The 22,866-nt window shown below is 39.3% G+C and overlaps 1 protein-coding gene across 4 annotated transcripts in view; it reads right to left on the bottom strand.

Moving 5' to 3' along the window:
* ACSL3 (acyl-CoA synthetase long chain family member 3) overlaps nucleotides 1-22,866 on the bottom strand; it is a 79,514-nt gene that overhangs the window by 8,352 nt on the left and 48,296 nt on the right. For 3 of the 4 annotated variants that reach the window (XM_006170399.3, XM_006170398.3, XM_006170400.3), the window contains exons 4-14: nucleotides 17,877-18,054; nucleotides 16,300-16,409; nucleotides 14,302-14,440; nucleotides 11,878-12,028; nucleotides 9,929-10,052; nucleotides 9,484-9,555; nucleotides 7,441-7,580; nucleotides 4,913-5,085; nucleotides 4,311-4,385; nucleotides 2,657-2,848; nucleotides 941-1,055 (exon numbers count right to left, since the gene is read on the bottom strand). In XM_006170399.3, coding sequence (XP_006170461.1) covers nucleotides 941-1,055; nucleotides 2,657-2,848; nucleotides 4,311-4,385; nucleotides 4,913-5,085; nucleotides 7,441-7,580; nucleotides 9,484-9,555; nucleotides 9,929-10,052; nucleotides 11,878-12,028; nucleotides 14,302-14,440; nucleotides 16,300-16,409; nucleotides 17,877-18,054 — 1,469 coding nt within the window. Of the gene's footprint in view, nucleotides 1-940; nucleotides 1,056-2,656; nucleotides 2,849-4,310; nucleotides 4,386-4,912; nucleotides 5,086-7,440; nucleotides 7,581-9,483; nucleotides 9,556-9,928; nucleotides 10,053-11,877; nucleotides 12,029-14,301; nucleotides 14,441-16,299; nucleotides 16,410-17,876; nucleotides 18,055-19,063; nucleotides 19,125-22,866 lie in introns of all 4 variants that reach the window. The other variant, XM_027769048.1, reaches the window with a different exon arrangement.

Here is a 22,866-nt window from a genome sequence, read left to right as displayed (position 1 = left end):
AAAATCAGTAATTCATGGCAAAAGAGTAAACAAAAATAAACCTAATGTAAATTAGGAACTATATGCAAAGTAATTCAGCACCAAATCAAAACAATGTGACTATATTCTTAAAGAACATAAACACTAACCTGCAGGAATGGTAGCAGCATTAGAAGAGAAAAACAGTGCTAGCACCTAGCATATAAAATCTGAAACTGTACCATCATTAAAGAAAATGCTAACTAGAGGGCAGAATCATTTGTAATTCAGTGTGTTTCATCTTTAACTTGAATTATACCCAAGTCTATTTCTAAAGTGATTTTTCTGATTCCAGATTTTCTTGACTTCCTACAAAATACCTGATCATTAACACAAGAATAATTGCTACGTGCAATAATACCACTGTGGAAAAAATGTACTCCGCATTCCAATCTGAAATTCCAATACATTTCCTGTGTGTGAGATTATAGCTGCCACTGTACCACCGTAGGCCAGGGAGGCTACCTGCTGAGCCACAGCTTATGGCAGGACCCTGCCGAGGGCCAGCCCAGCAGGCTCGAGTGTAGGGGAGGACAGCAAGTGCTAACTCATGTACTGTCCACTGACACTTCTGTACTCCCCTTCTTCTGGGGCGCTTCTGTGCAGCTTCCCTGTGCCAAGGAATAGCAGCTGGGGACACCAAGGCAGCAGGGAAGAAGATCTTATGTTCTCCACCTCCCTACGACGTAGAACCTGACAGTGAGATCTCAACAGAAAGCGGGGATATCAGGGAAGGGGAGGAGAGCAAGCACCATGAGGAGGGAATCAGCTAAAGGCTATTAACGAGAAGGAAGTGGTTCCCAGAGACAACAGATAAGAAGGAAGAGCTCTTGAATGGTTTCACCAAGAAAGCTCATGTAGGTAGGAAATGCCTATAACACACTGAATGTCGCAGGTAATAGTATGAATTCCACTTTCTTACCTGTTTGCATATGCACAAATGTTATCTATCAGTGGAAGATTCTTCAAAGCTGCCTCTACCTTCCCGAGAGAAACATATTCTCCTGCCTGTAGTTTTACAAGGTCTTTTTTACGATCTGCGTAAAACAAGCAAAGGTGAGGATGGGGAAACAAAGAGGAAAATAAAAACACTTTCAACACATATAAACACTGGCCATCCCCTAAATAATTTGCTATCAATTATCTTAAATGTTGCTAAATTAAACATTAATGATTACGTTAAAATTAAAATAAAGTCCTATTTTTTGTATTATTAAAAATTCTTTTAAAAGAGAAACAACTAACTTCTACTTAAGGGATCCCATCACCAGAGCCCTAGGCATGCCCTGCTGTACATGTATGCTCTGGTATCAGTAACAGCAGGGCGGTGGAAAAGGTGCTCAACGCCCTCTGTACACTCACACCACTTTGATTCAAAATGGTACTGCTAAGTGGAAACACTCTCCCCTAAAGGTTTGGAAAGATTTCCTTAAGTGAGGTCTAAGCCCAGTCTTAAAAAGAGTGAGCAGGAGAGTGACAATGGCAGAAGCCAGAAATGTGTTGGCTAGCATTACCACAGCAGAAGGGGAAACAACTCAGAGAGAGGTGGAGAGGTGCACAGTGGTCAGGTATCAGGGCTCCCTGAACTGAGCTTCAAGGCAGCCATGAAAGCTTTCAGCAAGGAGGAGACCTGGTAAAAATCAGTGTCAGAATCACACAGTGGCAGTGAGAGAGGTGTGCCTAAGGGAAACTACACAGTGACAGCAGAATTTATTTTTTCTTCTTTCTTTTTGGAGAGGCTTTTGCTATAGGGCGTGTGCACTCACCAGAAAGACAAGAGAGAGACAGAAAGCGAGAAATCACCCCCAGGGGGGGATGGCCACACTACAACCTCTTCTCCTCCATTCTCCTCTCAGCATCTTGGGCACCCACGGCCTTGTACCTGGCTTGAGTTTAAGCCACCAGGTCTGGAACTAGAACTGCAGTGGACTACATAGGAGTCCAGCAACATAGCCATTATGCCATCTACTAGTAGCGACAGCGTAATTTCTTACCACGGGGTGGAAGAAAATGCAGGCTGCCCTACAATTACAGCGAGAGGACCAGAAAAGGTGAAGAGGTTGGTCTGAAGGCATATATCTTGTTAAGTTGTATTAGAGGGATATGGAATAAGCATGGGCTGCCAATCAAAGAGAAATGTGTAGCATACCCTGGGAGCCCAGGTGGCATGACCAGGAGGAAATGTCATTTGCCAGGAAAAAAAAAAAGCAGGAGGAGGAAAGAAAAAAACTATGAGGGAAAGAGAGACTTTTGGCCCCATCTGGGCCATAGTACTGAGCTGTCTGGCTTTTTTGCTTTCTCAGGCACAGACGGACACAGTTCAGACAGCAGAGCCCTGTCCAGTAACCTTGGGATAGCAAAGAATTCACAGAAATTGGTATTCCAAATACAAGCAGGAAAAAAATGACCAAGAGTCGTCCATCACTGCTGCTCAACAGTTCTTGAGACCTCAAAATATGGCAAGCCTTATTATTCCACAAGCCCTATTAAGGACTGTTATGTTCCAGGAATAGAAGAGAACATGCCAACATTACATGAAGATAAAATTACATTATTAAACATCTTCTCTAAATACATAGCACTTGATATGTACATCTATTTCAGAAACATTTACTTTCGAAAAAATGTTACCGCTCACCGATAATCTTTAAACAGCCGTCAGGGTCGAACTCTCCAATATCTCCAGTACAGAGCCACCTCTGTCCGTTTTCATCTTCAAAGAAATCAGCTTTTGTTTTGGCTTCATTTTTGTAGTATCCCATTGTCACATTTTGGCCACCAATAAGAATTTCACCCCTGGGGTGTGGTTTATCAGTATTGAAGTATCCACCTAATGCACATCGAATAATTTAGAGTTAATTTGATGTTTTTATCCCTATGCACAACAAGTAAAACTTTGAAAGATCAGTTTCTAAACAGAGAGACTTTAATCCAACTAGAGTTTCCCAAAGGAAACAGAGCAGACATGGTAAGTTAATAAAGCTTATCAATATAAAACTAGGTGTAAAATTCCATTTGTTGAACCATAAATACGTATCTCTTTAAACTACTATTCGAAGAAAAAAATTACACTCCAAAATCTAACAACCTCTGTCTATTATATAAAACACTTAGAAATATTACAGAGGTATACTGCTTCAAAGATGCTACCGTTTTGGGGCCAGTACATGGCATGGAGGTTAAGGCACTGGACTTCTACAGAGAAGACTGCAGTTCAGGTTCTGGATCTGGTGGCTTGAAAATTTCTCCAGGAACGTTTGTATGCATCCCCAAAGTCCCGGGAGAGAATGTAAGAGAAGGGACTGCAGCATGGCTATGCCTCCAGAGGGTGATTTCTTTCTTTCTCACTGTCTCTCTCCAGTGAATGCACGTACCCTATGGCAAAAACCTTAAAGAGAAGAAAAAGATGTTATTGTCTTAAATACACTACTAATAAAACAATAAAAAGTATTAAGCCATGCACTTTAATAACAGAACAAATCTGCTATAAAATTAAATTACTATACACATTTTAATGAGATCAAATACATGTTTTAAGTGGTCAGTTATCTTTTTTTTTGGTAAATTGTCAGGGGGCAGATATGCTCACTGACAATTTAGAAAGAGAAAAAGAAAGTGAGAAAGCACCCCATGAGGTGTGGTCATGCCCAATCGCTTCTCCCTCCTTTCAGGATTCTGGGGGCCTGTGTGCACGAAAGCACACATGCGCACACACACACACACACACACACACACGCCTGGTATGTCCTCAAGCCACCTTGATCAGACTGGAACTGCACAACTGGTCATGTGGAATCTAGCACATGTAACTACCAGGCCATGGGGTGGCCCTAAGAGATTAATACTTAAATGGTATAATCAACAGACTTTGATGGAATTATAGTGAAAATTTCCTTCTGACAATTCCATGTTAAAGAGCTCAGGGAAAACAAAGAAAAAAGAAAGCATGTAAAAAGCTATAGTGCCATAAAATACATTTTATGATTTTTGCTTCTACAATATAAAATTAGAATCATTCTTTAGAGTCATCTTTGAAACAAGCAAAATAAATGTATTCATACAGTTCTATTGGGTCATCAGAAAAGTCATAATGCATTTTTGCACAGAAAAATAGAAAAATACTTCATGACTTTCCCAAGAACCCAACATTTAAAATGTATCTATCATTAACAAAAAATAAGCACCTGTGGGTGATTTTTTTGTCTAAAATAAGGAATGAAATGAAGTACAATTCTAATTTTAAAGTCTAATATTATAAAAATTAATGCTCTACAGTTTAATTAGGTTATTACCTTCCTCCCAGTTCTTTAATTTGATTTCACAGCAAACTAATGGTGCTCCCACTCTGCCAGTGTTGTAGTCCCATACTGAGATGCAAACAGGGGAAAGATATTGACAATGGCAATTAGTAAATTATTTCATTTTCCCAAATTACCAAATGTTTATTCTAAAACTTGGATATGCCCAGATTCTTAAAAAGCGAAAGTTACAAACTGGTGAACCACTGGCTGTGTGGCCTGCACAGGCATGCTGCTTAGTCGAGAATGTTTTTTAAGAAAAACCTGAATTAGTTATTACCACTTTTGAAAAAACCAAGAAGTTTTACAGTTGACGTCAGGCATGCCGGCTCTAGCTCCCACAGAATCCTGAACGCTCACATTTTCCTGAACCTGGGCCCACTCCACTCAGGTAGGTGATACCCAGTCCATGAGTTAGTTCGTAGCCCTTCGGGTTTACACCTGCTCCACTTTCTTATGCCCAAACAGCACTGCAGTACCAATGACCTTTCAAGCCTTCTCAAAATCACCACTTCAAAGGGAGACTTGTGCAGCCTCCCGCACGTCAGCTTCTGCGATCACACCACATACAATATGAAATTCAGGCTGGCACTAACCATCTGTGATTGTTCCTGCCCCAGCAGATTCAGTGAGGCCGTATCCCTGACCAACAGGACAGCAAAAACATATATTCATGAACCGCTGAGTGGTCGCAGAGAGTGGAGCACCGCCACACAAGAGAAGCCGAATATTTCCTCCTAACAAGCCTCGAACTTTCCGGAAAACAAAGCTAAAAAAAATTAGAGAATTTCAGGGTTATAAAACTGAATGAGATCTTCCCAAACATTTAAATTAATCTCTCTCAATTCTGATATATGAGATTCTAGATTAAATTACTTATTCAAGGTCACACAGTCAATATAGGAGGTTCTTTCAAAGTCCAATCCTTAAATCTTAATTTTTATTAGCTAAACAAGGTAAAGAATATGATTTCTTCTTAAGAACTTTTCTGGTATCTGAATTCAAAATTACCTGGTTAAATTCTGTACAATAATGGAAAACCATATTTATATATGTATGTATACATAAACACACACACATATATATGTATGTATAAAAACAACACATATCATTATATAATTTATGTTAACATTGAATAATCTTTTTGAAATTTATTAGAAGTAAACTTATTTTTTGCTTTAATTTACTACATTAGAAATGTGTACATATCTATACATAATATAGCAAGCTAGCTCCCTTATCTGTGAGGAATCAGAAAAACTCACACATCTAATTAGTATTTCTGAAACTGCATTAATAAGAAAAGATTTCTTACTACCTTGATCAAAACAGAACGGGAGTACTTTAAAAAGAAAACAAACTTCTGAGTAATCTAAAGACTACTGATAATAAGCAAAAAATAATAATAATAATACTAAGACTTTCCAAAGCAGGTTATACATCTTACCTAAGAGATAACTAAGTAAGGCAAGGAAAAAACTTACAAAGTTTTAAATATTGTGAAGCACCTGAAAACTACACACACACACACACACACACACACAGAGGTTTTTTTTTTTTTTCTTTTTTTGAGAAAGGAAGTGAGATTTTTGCTATAGGGCACTTGCATTCACTGGAGAGACACAGAGAGAGAAAGTGAGAAATCACCCACCAGAGAGGATGGCCACACCGCAATGCCTTCTCTATTCTCCTCTCAGAATTTTGGGCACACACACACATGCATCCAGCATGATTTTCAAATCACGGGGTCCATGACTCAAAGCACAGTTGACCATGTGGGAGTCCAGCACCTTAACTACTATGCCACCTGCTGGCCCCTTGAAAATTATTAACGATCTCATAATAAATAATTTGGGGGCCAGCAGGTGGCATAATGGTTAAGGCGACCCTGAGTTTCATGTCCCAGATCTAACAACTTGAAAAACGCAAAGTGCATGTGCATGCACACCTGCCCAAAGTACTGACAGAGGAACAGAGAAGGGATTGCAGTGTGGCCATCTTCCCAGGGGGTGATTTCTCACTTTCCCTCTTTGTCTCTCTCCAGTGACTGCATGTGTCTTATGGTAAAAATCTAAAAATAATTTGAGGGACCAACCATTGGCATGGTGGTTAAGATGGCTGGATCCCAGAGGGACAACTGCAAGGCTCAAGTTCTAGACCTGGTAACTTGAAAAAGCACAAGTGTATGTGTGTCCAAAACCTGGAGAGAAAAAAATGGAGGAGACTGTGTGTGGCATGATCTTCTCTGAGGGGTGCTTTTTCACTTTCCTTCTCTCTCTATGGGGCATGCACACACCCTCTAGCAAAATTAAGATGGCAGTAACGTATAATCACACATTACATAATTGAGAAACAAACTGGGCGCCTGTCCATGCGTGTCCAAAACCCTAACAGAGGGAGAGATGAAGGAGCAAAGACTATATATAGTGTGGCCACCCCCACAAGCAGTGCTTGCTCACGCTCTCTCTGTCTCCGTGAGCGTATGCACCCTCTGGCAAACTTTAAAAAAAAATAAACTGTCATATTTTCGTTTTTCAAATTTCTAAAATTGTTTTAAAACTACATCTACTTATTTTATTAACACTACAAAAATACAGGCCTCAAGTAAAACTGGTCATGTAAAACTTAAAACAGAAACATTTAATATCATTCAGGTACCACTTTATATTTGTATTAAAATAAATTTAAAATCAAAGAGAAACTTTTTCTACTAATTAAAATCCTAAGTACCCACAAAATTAAACATCACAAAATCGTAAGTGAAAAATTTTTTGACATTACACTCACATTATTCCAATGCAGATGGATTTTTGAGGAGTTCCTCTGACTTTTTTAAGGAATTATTTTATTTCATTATTATCATTATTATTTTTTTAATTTGATATAGGGCACCTGAACTCACCAGAGGAACAAAGAGAGAGAAAGTGAGAAAGTAAGTCACTAGGATTAGGACTCAAACAGTCAGCCATGTGAGAGTCCAGTGCCTTAACCATCATGCTACCTGTTGGCCCCTTCCTTTAATTTATTTTAAAATAAATTGATTTCTTACAACTATTCCAATTGATTGAGCTATTAATGTAAATTAAATTATCAAGGGGAAATGGAGAGGGGGGCCTTTACTTACTTGTCACACAGTGGAGTACTATGACCTTTTGAAATCTGTTCCATTTTGTAATTATAGGCCAGAATAAACAGATTACGTTGGAAACTGCTCATTTCATTCACTTTATTCATGACATTTTTGTAGATCCGATCCATAATTTCCTAGATGTACAAAAGGAGTTAATGTTATAACCAATGGTATTGGCTGCTTTACATATTCAAATCTTAACATCCTAATGATTCCCCAACAATAATAAGGTATTTTTTAAACTATATTCTAATGATTCCCCAACAATAATAATAAAGTATTTTTAAAATATATTCTATCAGGACCAAATTTTAAAAATAAGAGCCACAATTAGTTTAAACAAAGAGGCTTCTTCAAAACAATTTCCCTTTATGGGAACCAGCAGTTAGCGTAATGGCTATGTCGCTGGACTCCCATGTAGTCGACCGCGGTTCGCGTCCCGGACCCGGTGGCTTAAAACTCACGCCAGGCACGTGTGCGTGCGTGCCCAAGATCCCAAGAGGAGAATGGAGGAGAAGGGATTGCAGCGTGACCATCCCCCCTGGGGGGTGATTTCTCGCTTTCTGTCTCTATGTCTCTCTCTGTCTGTCTGGCGAGCGCACGCGCCCTACAGTGAAAATCTCTCCAAAAAAAAAAAAAAAAACAATTTCCCTTTAGGCAGAAATGTACATGATAACTAGGTTCTCAGATATCAGTAGTAAGAAACACTGAAATGAAAGTCTTACAGGAGGAACATACCCTTACCGATTCCTCTCATTTCAATGACAGAGAACACGTGTGCACCAAGGGAGGTGAGGGAGGATGCAACAATGACAGGGTCTGGTTCCACCACCATCCTTTTCCCTGCCCCCTCCAACCTCCTCAGATCCTCGGGGCCCATGCCCAGCATGTTTTCAGGTTGAGGCAGGTATCCAAACCTGTGGTTGACCATGCAGAGTCCTGCACCGCAGCCCAGTACACTGTGGACAGTGCTACGTAGGCTGGGTCCATTATCGATTCCTGATACTGTTGTGCTTGTTTATCTTATTTATTCTAAAATAAAAACTAAGCTCACAAAATAAATGAACTACCAGAAACTGTAATTTTACTCAGAGAAAGTCTAAAACTACTGATTAATTATATTTTGACTTTAGAATAACTATATAATTATGCCTGATGTTAAGTACTCCAGTATTTGACAATAATTTTGAACATTTTCAAACAAAATCCCACTGCATAAAACCCACACTAGGAGGAGCCAGAAAACCACTGCTGTCCTATGGCTATTATCTTATTCCCGGGCCCCTCTCACATAATTCAAAGTTGAAACAGTTTCCCTGTCACTTTATTTTTGGTGTCATTTCCTAAAGACCTGGAAGGCAATTATACAGTCCGCTCAGAAGCTGATCTTGAACCTTTTTGTTGCACTTCCAGTGATTACCAACTGGCTATTTAGGGAAAAGAGCTGATAATATCCTACAGAAGCTGAAACTAAGTTGGTGTGGTTAGTAAACAAGTAAATAAATAAATAATGCTAAGGCAAGACTGAATCTATCTTGTAGAGTTTAAATCGGTATCAATAAAATGAATAAATCCTACATAAATACCTTGCCAATAGTATCTTTTTTACTAGCATTGTCTTACAATAAATACCTTTTCTTTAGTATTTAATATTAAATAATAGAGGGGAGGGGAGGGGCGTGGGCGACTGTAGTAGTAAAGCATCGCATTCTTCAAGGCCATGGCCCACATGGGAAGAAGGTTCTAGGTTTATGGCCAGAGACCTCCCTGAGTATGCAGACACAGGCACACCTGTGACCATGTGCCTGTGAGCTGAGGCTGGCAGCGGATGGATCATGGCAGGACTGCACTGCCCGTTGGGGCTACTGTCTTCCTCCCTCTCACTCTTAAGGAAGCAAGGGAGGAAGAGATGGGAGGACAGAGGGAAAAGAAAGAAAGGAAAGAAAGAAGGAAGGGTGAGAGGAAAGGAAGGAAGGAGAGGGAAACAAAGAAATATGTATATGTATTTTTATATTTTTTTAAATGGTCAATTCTTACCGGAACAGCTGCCATTAGTGTTGGTTTTAACATGGACGTATCCCCTTTGCTTCCCTTTTTTATTTTTGAAGACTATAAAATAGAAAAAGTAATCCGTATAAAATAATCCTTATTTTAAAAATTCAGAAGAATTCTTAGATCAAAACCATACTACGCATTCATCATTTTAATGTATTTATATTCTAAGAAGCACTTAAAAGGCCAGTGTTTTTAAAATGATGAGCTGTCAATCTTTACAATATATAGGGTTATTCAAAAAAATTCATGGAAAATGCTTATGAAAAAATTATGCATGGATTTCAAATTATTTTTGCACCAAAGTAAACTCATACTTTATTTCTGTTCTTCCATGAAAAGTACCCTCCCACTGTCCTACTGACAGAAAAAGAAATTACATTAAAAGTAATATTTTTTTGGTATTTCAAGTCACAGACACTTAATTTACCTGATCTGCTAAAGTCTGTGGTGAAGAATAGCCAATGCGGCAACCATGAGACAGACAGACAAGCTCGGCACTCAATTCTAGAACGTGGGCCAGAGGCAAGTATCCAATGTAGACATCATCTTCTCTGAAAGGGAGAAGAAGCAAAGGTCAGATGCTCTCTGCTCCACGTGACTGCAATGGGAGAGAGCTGAAGCATGTGCAGGGCTCTGGCTCCCAGGCATCGACTTGGGCTCCCTGCTGGTGGAAGTATATTGTGTGTATTTGTACGGACACACAGACACCCACACATACATGCACAGACACACACTGGAGATGTTATGGAAAAACAACTACAGCTCATCCTAAAACTCAAGGGGTAGAAACAGAGAGAGTTGGGGACCAGCAGGTGGCATGGTGGTTGATACACTGGACTGTCACGTGGTCGACCATGGTTCAAGTTCCAGACCTGGCAGCTCACTTTCTCACTTTCCCCCTCTCTTTCGAGTGCCTTTATCAAATTAAAAAATAATGACAAATAAAATTAAATCAATAATTCTTATAACAAAAGAAACTCATGAAGTACTTTCCAGACCTACTTGAAGGCACTCATGGCCAATTGTCCAGTTCAAGTCCCAGACCTGGCAACTTGAAAAACACACTGAGTGTGTGTGGATGAGTGCCCAAAATCCCAAGAGGAGAATGGAGGAGAAGGGACTTTGGTGTGGCCAGCCCCCCAGAGGGCAATTTCTCACTTTTGCTCTCTCCATCTCTCTCTTGTGAGTGCATGTGCTCTACAGAAAAATTAAAATTAAAAAAAAAAAAATTTCCAATTAGTAGAACCTCAACCAGAGTTTAAAAAAAATTCACGACTATCTGCCAGAAATTATATAGCTGATTCCCACTCTTGGGAAGTACGCTAAATAGTTGATTATATCTTCATAAGAAAATATGTATGTATATGTATCTATTTCGAAAACCGCCTTCATCAACCCAGGTATATGAAGGGAAACTGAGGTAAACCCACTGTTTTAATATTCTTCTAAAATGTATATATATATGTGAAAAATTTCTCTCTCCATATTTAATTTCAATCCGTGTATATGTATGTGTGTATGCACATGCGTGTGTGTGAGGTTTCTGTATACAATGTTGTCATATACACCACTGCCCTGTATCAGTCATCACAATGGTGACCCCATCTCTAGGAATGTTGCCTTTACAATCTCTCAAAATTCCACCTGGTTTCCTCCATTGGCAACTTTTCCACTCCATCATACCATCCTCTACTACCCCTGGAATTAGTCTTAAAAAGAAAACCAGAGACTGTGACTGAACAGATTAAGTTATGTGTTAGCCTGAACTGCCTTGAGATATAAAAATCATTAGGGGGCCAACAATACCAACTGAGTAAAATCATTTAAATGCTGAAGCCAGCAGGTGGCATAGTAGCTAAGGTACTCAACAGCCACATGGCTGACTGTGGTTGGAATCTCAGACCTGGTGGCTTGAAAATCAGGCACATGTGCATACGTGCCCAAAAAAATCCCAGGAGAAGAATGGAGGACGGGCGGACATGGCCAACTGTGGTTCAAGTCTTGGACCTAACAAAAAATCATGCCAGACACATGTACATGCATGACTAAAATCCCAGGTAAATGGAACAGTAGGGATTGCAGTATGGCCACTCCCACCTAAGGGGTGTTTTCTCACTGTTTTTGTTTCTATGTCTCTCTGTCTGTCTCTACCTCCCACTCCCCAAGGGACATGTGCCTTTATGGCAAATACCTTAAAAAAAAAAAAAAGCATCTATAAACTGTATCTTACACCTCACATCTTTAGCAGTTTTGCAATTACCTTTAATTAAGGAAATGTCTACTCTAAACAGGACTCCGAAGGAGTGATTTAACCTCACACTAATAAAATGGCATAAATGATGCAAATACATGTGGGGTTATTTTACTATGACATACCCCAGTCCTGGAATCCTCTCTGCCATCCCAGTGATGCCAGCAATGATGTTACTATGGGAGATCATGACTCCCTTTGGAAGTCCTGTGGACCCACTTGTGTACATAATCACTGCAATATCTAAGGGCGACGGTCTGCTTTGAGGTTTGTTTTCTGTATTGACAAAAGCAAAAACACACACTTCTGAGAAATTCATTCAACCATATCACAATTTTTTCCCATAATCTCTCATGATTATTTTAACAAATATTAATTATACAGAGGCATATAATATGGATCAAGTCTCTGCACATAAGAAATATATATACTCTATTGGGAAAGACAGATACATTTACAATGTAATAAGAGCTATAAAGAAAAATAAAAAGCAAGAAAAAGTGAAAAGATAATAGTATATGTTATTTAGAAAAGTCAAGGCAAGCCTCTGTACAGTTGTTATTTTAGTGAAGACCTGAATAAAGTGAGGAAGAGAGCCATGAAAACTCTGGAACTGGGAGAAGAATATCCCAGATAGGAACCAGCAGATGGCATAATGGCTATATCGCTGGACTCCCATGTATTTGACTGCGGTTCAAGTCCCAGACCCAGTGGTTTAAGCTCATGCTGGGTACGTGTACATGCGTGCCCAAGTTCCCAAAAGGAGAATGGAAGAGAAGGGATTGCGGCATGGCCATGCGCCCTGGGGAGTGACTTCTAGCTTTCTGTCTCTGTTTTTGGTGAGCACATGCATCCTATAGCAAAAACCTCTAACAACAACAACAACAAAAAGAGTGTGTCCCAGATAGAAGGAAGGAAGCTAATGCTAAGGCCCTGGGGTAGAAATGTACTTGGTACACATAAAGACCAGCAAGGAGTGAGCTGAGAACAGAGCAAGCAAGAGGAATAGTGACAGAACATGATGGTGAAGTAGCAGCCAGGACCACACATCAGGCCTTGCTAAGGACTCGGCATTTCACTCTAAGATGAAAGCAATGTTGTTTTGAATAGGGGCATGTCACTGTCTGTGAAAAGGCTCACTTCCACTGACTACTATGTGGGTACTTGACTTTAAAAAGAGAAGAAAGGTTAAGGAGAAAAAAGGCTACCCCAGTAATTCAACTGAGAAATAAAAGTACCTATTTGGAGCAGGTTTGTTTTTAAATGTTCTCTGTTTCAATGGCAAGATTAACTTGGTTACACACCCAGTTTTAGATTAAAAGAAAACATAATCCATTTGTGATCACAGACTACAAGCCTAAGGACAGCAGCCAAAGTGGCATAGACCTGGATGAATAGCAGAACTGCCCTAAATGTGGACTTCTACATAACCATAAAAATTTTCTCTAAATATCCCAGGAGATACCTTTTCTCTCCTATCCATCTGCACATATTTCCTGAAAACTGTTTTCCCAAGTCTTTACTTCCAAATCTGTCTTCACTCTCCAACCCATAGCATCATTCTCCACCATATCTTAGAAACCACCCTCTCTAATGACAGTTGCTGAATCTGACGGCTCTCTGCAATCCCTGTGTCAGCTGACCTCTCCATGTACCTGGGTCCTGCCGATGACTTGCCATGATCTCCTCTCCCTTCTCTCCCATGAACCACACACTGCATGTTTTCATCCTTTCTCTCTGACTAGTCCTTGTGGCTCTTGGGGCCACCATTCCTGGGGGTGATCCCATCTACTCCCACAGATGTAACTGAAAATAACTGCTTTACTGGGTCATCAGGAAAGTCCTAACACATTTTTGCATAGAAAAATACATCATGACTTTCCTGACGACCTAAGAGCTTCTAAATCTCTTAACTCCCAACTTAGAGTACTATGCCCACTCGCCTACTGGATACATACATGTTAATGTTCCACCAGCACCCAAAATCTGAAAGTAACATCAGCGCAGCTCTATCCCTGAGCTCAGTAGATACTTAACATCTAATAGTCTAACTACAAGGAACTAGTCTTAGCAGCTTTTGTAGTATCTATAAACACCGGTAAACTCTCTAGTGTTTGTTGACGTGTATTTGAAAATAGGAACTTCTAGAGTCACTATGTTGAGTATGCTCATTGGAAGACCAAAACAAAAGTTGCCTTTAGAAGGGGTAGAGTTGGAGCAAGAAGTAAAAGGAGGGCTCTAGGTTTAATCAGTCCCTCTGTTACACTTACAGGTAATTGACAATGGGCACGTTTAGAAAACTAACTTTAAACCATCTAAAACTTTCAGAAAAAAGAAACGAGAAAATTGAATAATATAAACAAACCAAAAAAAAAAAAAAAGATTTTAAATACATTTCAAATGGACAGTACTTTCAGAACTTTAGAAAGTCTAAAGCATATCTCCATGGACCTACTTCCTCAACTGACAGGCCAGAACCCTAACTTCAGGACCCAACTTCTGAATTACTCCTGAAGGGCACACAGAGGAAGGAGGGAAGCACGCCATACCTAGGCTCGCCTTCGCTCCCAGGGCCTGCACTGCTGCCATGGTGTGCACGATGACACCTTTGGGGAACTCCGACCAGGTGGGTGGCTTCCCATCAACAGTGATGATGTGCCGCAGGCGCGGGACCAAAGAAACTATATCCTGAGAAAACACAAACATTCACCACGTTCTTTATTATCCTGCAAACAGTTTAGTGAATAGTTTGGGACACAAGAAACTAGTCTACCACATTCAATGAACTATTTAAGTATCATCTTGCCTCAAAAAAAGCAAGAGGCAGGAGTACGCTGGCATAAGTATCACATTTATCAGATGGAGAAACACTGGTCTAAATTTAACTTTTTACAGTATTAAATTTACTCTGTGTATCCCTGTTCTTTGGTAAAATCCTAATTAATACTTACCATTTTACAAAAAAATGGGCACACAAACACAGGTTGCCTAAACTACATGTAGAAGTCAGAAGTCTTTCAAGTTTTGAATAAGCTAAATAAAACATACAAAAGGAAATTCACTTGTAAAAGTGTAAATAAATTAATAGCATCCAGATGTTTCTATTTTCACAGAGAATTGTTAAGACTAAAACTCCTCTTTGCTGTAATTTTGTAGAAAAGCCAACACTTTTAACCACAGCCACTCCTCACTTTAACGATCTACCCGTTTAAAGATCACTAGGAAACAAGCAGTTCTCCACCATGGGGAATCCTCCTTCTCAGTCTGTGCAAATCTTGGGCATCCCTTTCTTAGTCTTTGTCTCATTCCAGCCAGAGGTCAATATTCACTACTCAAATAGCTTGTGATCACACAAGACTAAATTTGTACTTTATAAATTTATAAATTTGTACTTTATTGTGCTCCCAAAGTGGTATTCAAAATAAATAAAAATGATTATGCCAGATTTGTATTACCACGTTTATCATGTGTCTTGTTGCTTTCTGATGCTTATCTAATGTCTGCTTTTCATATGAACAGAAGTACATTACTCCAGTATGGTGCTGCCTACTATCTTTCAAACATACCCTATGGAGCCACAACACACCACAACACATCTACCTTTAAGCTCCACCAATTTGCTTAAAGACCTAGTTCTAGTAACAGAACTTGGTCACTTAGTGAGGAGCGCCTGTATTAAAATATCCTGGGGCCAGCCAGTGGAGTGGTGGTTATGGTGGCTGGATCCCACATGGCTGACTAAGCGGCACGACCCTGAGACTTGAAAAACCCACCACATGCATGTGTTGCCTATGTGTGTGCCCAAAATCCTTAAAGGAGAAATAAAGAATAAAGGACTGTGGCATGATCACCCCCATGGTGAATGCTTTCTCTCTCTCTCTCTGGCAAGCACATGCTCTCCAAAAAATTAAAAAAAAAAAAATAAATCTTAGAACATAATAACTCAATGATTCAGAAATAAAATAAACGAATTACTAGTTTAAAATATACCCCTTCAAACAAATTTATTGCAATCAGACTAAAAAACAGATGAACACAAAAAAAGAAGTTATCATCTGTGCAGTTAAGGCTCAGGCACATTAACAATTAATTTGTGAGTGGACTACTTACACATGAACAGATATGAAATTGATCTTCTATTTTTAAAAGAAAAGTAGTATGATATTCCTAAAAGCTTACAAAGATATTTAGGATTTAAAAGATAATAGAAGAACTAAGAGTCAATAATAGGAATGACACTAAAAATTCTTTTAATAGTCAGAAGCCATATATATGCACCAGAAAAAGAGAGACAGAGAGGGAAGAGTGAAAGCACCCTCCGAAGGAGCATGTTTACGCCACAAAAACTTCTCCATTCTTCCATCCTATCAGGATTTTGGACACATCACACAGCTGGCCCCCCCCCCCCCCCCAATGTGGCTTTCAAGCCATCAGGCCTGGGATTTGAACGCATGTCAGATCTGTCTTTCTTAACCATGAAGTCAGAGAGAAGCTCATGATGCCAAAAATTTCTAAGGTTATCAATTATAAAGTAACACTGTCCTCACCTTCAACTTTGTTTGCAAGAGTTCTTTACTAGTAATGATGTTGGTCACCTCTGTTTCATTTAATCCATGCACAATGGCTGGACCTCCCAGGGTAGCATACAATGTAACAACTACAAAGAAAAGAAGCACACATCAAATATTGAAGCAATTCATGAACTACCAAATGTAAAGCTCCTGAAAATAAGTTACCATAATGGAGTACTCTAAACCCTAAACTGTTAAGTCTACAGTCTATGAGAAATGTGTGTTTTTAACATACCAACAACATTATAACGGCCCATCCTCCACTAATTTCAAGATTTCTAATATTTTAAGATTAATTTTTGTTTGTTTGTTTCACTTACAGGTGTTACTCTGGGACTGTTAACACTGGAAAGCACATTTCTAAAATTTAAAAATCATAATCGTTGACTAGTTGGTACTAAAATGTAAAAAAGAACATACTAATAAAATCACATATTGAATGTCAGATTTAAAGTATTATGTTATAAAAAGAGCATGAAAAAGTGACAGTACTACTTATCCTAGAGCAGAAAACTCTAAAGAAAGACATTCTTAGAAATGTCAAAATTACATAATAATATGAATAATGTGAATTTCTAAATATAGTATTTTCTGCCTCTTTTAAGACTCTGAAAATGAGTAAAGTTTCTCAAAAGAAAGAGAATGTAGGGAACCAGCAGTTAGAGTAATGGCTATGTCGCTGGACTCCCACGTAGTCGACCACGGTTCACGTCCCAGACCTAGTGGCTTAAAACTCACGCTGGGGCTCTTGTGTGTGCGTGCCCAAGATCCCGAGAGGAGAATGGAGAAGGGATTGCGGCATGACCATCCCCCCTGGGGAGTGATTTCTCGCTTTCTGTCTCTCTGTCTCTCTCTGTCTGTCTGGCAAGCGCATGTGCCCTATAGTGAAAACCTCTCCAAAAAAAAAAGAAATAGAATGTAAACCCAAACCTGTGAAAACAAAAAAGCAGTATTTGTTTAAGGGGAAAAATTAAGACATTTATAGCAAGAAATGATATGTGTGGTCCCCATGTCTTTTGTGTTTCATCTGAAGGTGGAGACAATATCTACGCTAAGCTAAGCTTCCAGGATTATCTCACAGATGGAGCCATTATGATCACCACTCACATAATTACAATGTTAAAATTAATTTAACCTGGCACCTTGAGGTGCCTAGATTTCAATATCAATATGATCCACAGACAGCTTCGAGTATGGAAGAACTGTACAGGTCAACTGGCCTACTTGGCATAACAAAAGATAATGACTTCCTGAGAGACGCAGCAGAGCAATAACCCTCTAGTGTAAGGCCAGCTTCCTAGACTGGGAAGTCCCCTTTTACCATGTTCAAGCCCCCTCCTTTTATTAACTAGTACCATTTGTTCCACAACTGGTTCTTTTCTAACATAGACCAAAAATTCCAAGTCATAACAAGGAGCTCTCTGCTAACTGGATGATAGGTGAAAATTAACATCAGAACTTTCACCTCTTGAAGTGAAATATTATAATATAAAGTCAATATTTTGTCCCATAGTAACATAAGTCTACTCTTCTAGAAGATAAGGCCTACATACGCTGAAAATTGTACATAAAACAAGCTTGTGCAGCAATCATCCACTCAGCCCTGGTCTCACAGAAGATGGCAATATTGGTCTTTGGTTTCTGACCCAACGTTTGTAAGCCATTTCCAAAATTAAAGGCTCGAATGAAGACATCTTCATAGGAAAGCCAGTTATAGTGTCCAAGAATAACCTAATAAAACAAACACAAACAATACAGTTTTTAATACAATGAAAATACTTGTTTACAGAAAGATATTAGAATATATTCCAAAATATGAGAAACCAGAAAGTAACATTTGCGTAAAAGCATTTTCTCTAATAAAAAGGTACAAATTGAGTTTCGACTATTTTAAAAATTAGCTGTTCTGTGATTTCCTCTATGACAACGCACATTGTTCATATGCTAATGCTTTATCATAACTTTTGCTTCATTTTTGATTTTTAAAAATATTCAGTTTTATGAGATTTTATATATCTTACTTAAAAGATTAAGGTATTAATTTAAAATTTAACCTATCGATAATACCAAGTCTTAATGATGTCAAAATTTTACTTTCCCTCAACTAGGCAATTCCTAGATTTCAGTATCAATATGATCCACCAACAGAAACTGACCCTACTCCTCAAGCTAACAGAAATATTTATTGCTCTTCTTAATGTATTCAACTCTGGATAAGCAACCAGGTGGGGACTGGTTATATAATACATCAATGTCCCCCTGTTTAAGCCATAGAGTTTTCTGGAACCTCACTCATTTAAATATTTTGTGTTTATCAGAAGCACAAGTAATATCAAGTTTGCATTAGTAATAAACTCTTTTTAAAGGCAGTTAACATATTTTTGCTGTTATATATTTTCTTCATTTTTGATGAGACCAGGAATCCCCAATTATTGATACATATGGGTTGGATTAAAAAACCTCTCTTGCAAAAATATAGATAGTTACCCAACATGGTTATGTGATTAATATGTCTCAAAACACCTTAAAATCATCTGACCATATTCACTTCTTCAAATGTAAACAACATTGAAGAGATTTCTAGAAATAAGAAATTGAGGATAAAAATGGAAAAAAGAATGAGTGCTGCCCTGTTGTATTCCATTCAATGATGGACTTAAGAAATAAAGTCTTATTCTGATGGATAAGGCAATTGTATGTAAGATGATACTCATTAACTTCAGTGGTCCCAAACTCTCACCTTGCTCTGCACCCCCACGAAATGCTCAGCACGGGGAGCTCCAATGACTTCAAAAGGAGCTCTGTGGGGGTGAGAAGACAGATGAGAATCTGGCCAAAAGAGCAGGAACTGGATTACAATTATAGAGAATCTTAAACTCACGAGAAAGTGCTACCTTCTAGATTCTAGGCCTATATGATGGGCTTGTAAATTTCAAAGATATGTGTGTTCTGAAAAGGCGTTAGATATATAATCCAAATACGTAAATGCATGCAATAATGCCACCATGTAGCAAAGAAATCAAATCAAAAGTTTAAAGGTAAAGTTTCCTCACATAGAAAAAGCAAAACGTAAGCCAAAATACAAGTTTCATTAATTATTTTCTTTCCCTCAGAGAGATTTTTGTTACAGGGTGTGTGTACTCACTGGAGAGACAGAGACAGAGAGAAAGTGAGAAATCACTCCCCCAAGGAGGATGGCCACACCACAATCCCTTCTCCTCCATTCTCCTCTCAAGATCTTGGACACGCAAGCCCATGTGCCTGATGAAGCCACCAGGTCCAGGACTAGAACCATATCAACCACGTGGAAATCCTGCAATGTAACCATTATGCCACCTGCTGGTCCCTCATTACTTTAATTCTTTTAACCACTTAATGTTCTAGTAACTAACTTTTTTGAAAGACTTAGAAGACTCTATCCTTTCCATAATTTTATCTGACTTGTGCTATGAGAACTTCCTACTCCTGTCTCCTCATAACCCAAAATTAAACTCACTTATTTATTCCTAGCCTATACGGTTGGACACTGCTGCAGAAAAACACCCAAACTTGTTAAATCCAGGCCCATAAAGTTCACCACCCACAATCCAATTACACATTCCTGAATATTTATTTCTCATCCTCTGAAATAGCTCTGAAACCTCTCTACTCACATATCCCCTGCCCTCCCTTTTCTACTTTCAGAGAAAATGCTGTCTTATACTTCACCAAGGAATTCTAAATTAAACAAATACTCTACACCACCAAATTTCATATATATATCTATATATATATCTATATGTAGATATATATATCTGTACTCATACTCCATCGAACATATGGTAGAATGTCCATTACGAATGTTAAACTCTGAAGGGCTTTCTTCAAAGAGCTTCCCCAATTCCCATCCCCAGTCCTGACCACCCTCTCTTGGATATCCAAATTTTTACTTGCTTGTTCAACCAAGTTGTCTATTAACAGTTCGAACTTAGCAAGCTCCAAAACAAAAACTCTGTAATTCATCCTCTTCTCCCTTCTCTTCTCTTGATTATGTCAATAAAGAGTAATGCCATACCCTAATAGTTCAAAACTGAACATTTTAACATCCTGTACACTTATTTTCAAAATTCACTGGCAATTCTATAAACTCATTACCTACAAAAAAAAAAAAAAAAAAAAAAAAAAAAACCCAAAAAAATCACCGATTATTCTAAAACCTAACCCCAAAAAAAAAAAAAAAAAAAAAAAAAAAAAATCCCAAATCTTGCCATTCCTTTCCCCCCTCCACTCCTGCCAGGCTAGTCCCGACTGCTTCCCTTAGAACTCCCCATGGCCCATGTAAATCAGGTCCCAGCCCTGCTTGTTATCCTGCAGTGTTTTTCCTTTCCAGTTAGCAATGGATTCTAAAAGCCTCTGCTCCACCTATCAAACCCTAAGGGACCCAGAAGCTGCAGGCCTCTCTGCTCATCTGAGGTCCTCTTCCCTGACTCATTTCCTATAAATCCAACTTTGTCCACTTTGTTCTTTAGACAGGTTAGGCCAGGCCAAGACAGATGCCTTGGGCACAAACTTGAGGAGACACTCCACCTCAGGGTCTGAATGACTCCTCCGCTTTTATGTCCTGAGCACCTCCCCTAACTGAACTCGTTCCTGTCTTTGAGCCACTATGCTCTACCTGTCCCACTGCCCAGAAGGTTTTCTTTTTTTTTTCTTTTTATTGGAGAGTTTTTGCTATAGGGCACGTGAGCTCACCAGACAGAGAGAAACAGAAAGTGAGAAATCACCCCCCAGGGGGGATGGCCACAGCGCAATCCTTTCTTCTCCATTCTCCTCTTGGGATCTTGGGCACGTACGCATACGCGTCCAGCAGGAGTTTAAGCCACCGGGTCCGGGACTCAGCCACGGTTGACTACATGAAAGTCCAGTGACATAGCCATTACGCTAACTGCTGGTCCCCCCCAAAGGTTCTTGACTCAGGTCTTTAAACAGTTAGCTCCCTCTTGTTCAGACCTTCGGTCAACATGACCTACTTGGAGAAGCTTTCCCTGATCAGCAGTCTGCTGCATTTCTCCACAGCAGTTACTCTGCTAACTTATTGTTGTCTTTCTTCTTCCCTCACCAATGGAGATCCACAGAAGAGTCACCTGCATGCCCTGTACAGTACTGTCTCCTTGGTGCCCATGGTAGGCACTCAGTAATTTTCTGCTAAGCGTATGGAATGGAAATGTGTGACTAAACACAACTTCAACTTACTCTGCGCCTTGGGGAGTCTTCTCATTTCTTTTCCCTCTAAAGTCTCAATTTTTTTAAGAAAAAAAAATTTTATTTAACTTTATTTATTTGTTTTAATTTGACCAAAGAGGAACAGAGAGAGAGAGGAGAGAGAGAAAGTGAGAAAACAAGCTGCCAGGTCCAGGACTCAAACTGCGGTCGGCCATGTGGGGGGGGAGTCCAGCGTCCTTAACTGCCACACCACCTGTCAGCCCCTAAAGCCTCATTTTTAAAGAGACTGGTTAAATAAACAAACAAACATGTCCCTATGAACATTAATCCCCACAGCTATTTTTGTTCTGAAGGTGATTCAAACACAGTCCTTGTCCTATCATCTCTTATATATTTTTATCGATGACCCATAAATGATACATGTTCAATACTCCTGATTGTGTGGTACCTGAATGACCAAGATCCGTCTCTGAGCAGCTTCGTCATTTATAAACTTAGGGGGAGGGCTAAGATGACTTCCACAATCACTTTCTTCTCTCATATTACCTGGGTGGATTTTTACTCTGTGACACGTGTGACAAGCATGCGTAAATAACAGTTACCACTCAAGACTATAACTGCCTGGCACACACAACTCAACAATTTACTTTGTTTGGAAACATGAAATCAGATGCTTTGATGATAGTCTCTTACCTCAAAGGAAAACTACAAAAATAAAATAGAGATGATATACAGAATATACTATGAAATAAAAGCACACAAACACTTAACCGTTCAAGACCCTGAAGGATGAAATGGTCTGATGGTGTAAGAAAGGTGGAGTTTTCAGGTTGCAGTTTAACTTCTTTAATTTTTACTTTCAATTTTTGGAATAGAAGTATGCCAAAATTAAACACTTTCCTGTCTCCTTTAATAAAGCACACCTAGCTGGCCAGGCAGCAGCAAAACAGTAACACAACTGGACATAGGAAATGTCTTGGGTTCGCAGCCCAAGACTTCCCTGAGCAGCTAACCTTTACTAGCGCTTACTATGTGCTAAGTATGTTGCAAGAATTAACTCACTAAAATCTCACAATAACTCTAAGAGACAGGTCCTGTCATTCTCCTTATTTTACAGATAAGAATATTGAGGCACATAAAAAGTACAACTTGTGGGGCTGGCAGGTGGCATGGTGGTTAAAGGTGCTGGATTCCCACATGGCTGACTGCAGTTTGAGTCCTGGACCTGGTGGTTAAAGGTGCTGGATTCCCACATGGCTGACTGCAGTTTGAGTCCTGGACCTGGTGGTTAAAGGTGCTGGATTCCCACATGGCTGACTGCAGTTTGAGTCCTGGACCTGG

Source organism: Tupaia chinensis, unplaced genomic scaffold (assembly GCF_000334495.1).
Source record: "Tupaia chinensis unplaced genomic scaffold, TupChi_1.0 Scaffold148296_1, whole genome shotgun sequence".
Classification (NCBI taxonomy): Eukaryota; Metazoa; Chordata; class Mammalia; order Scandentia; family Tupaiidae; genus Tupaia; species Tupaia belangeri.
This window is presented reverse-complemented; position numbering and strand designations above follow the sequence as displayed.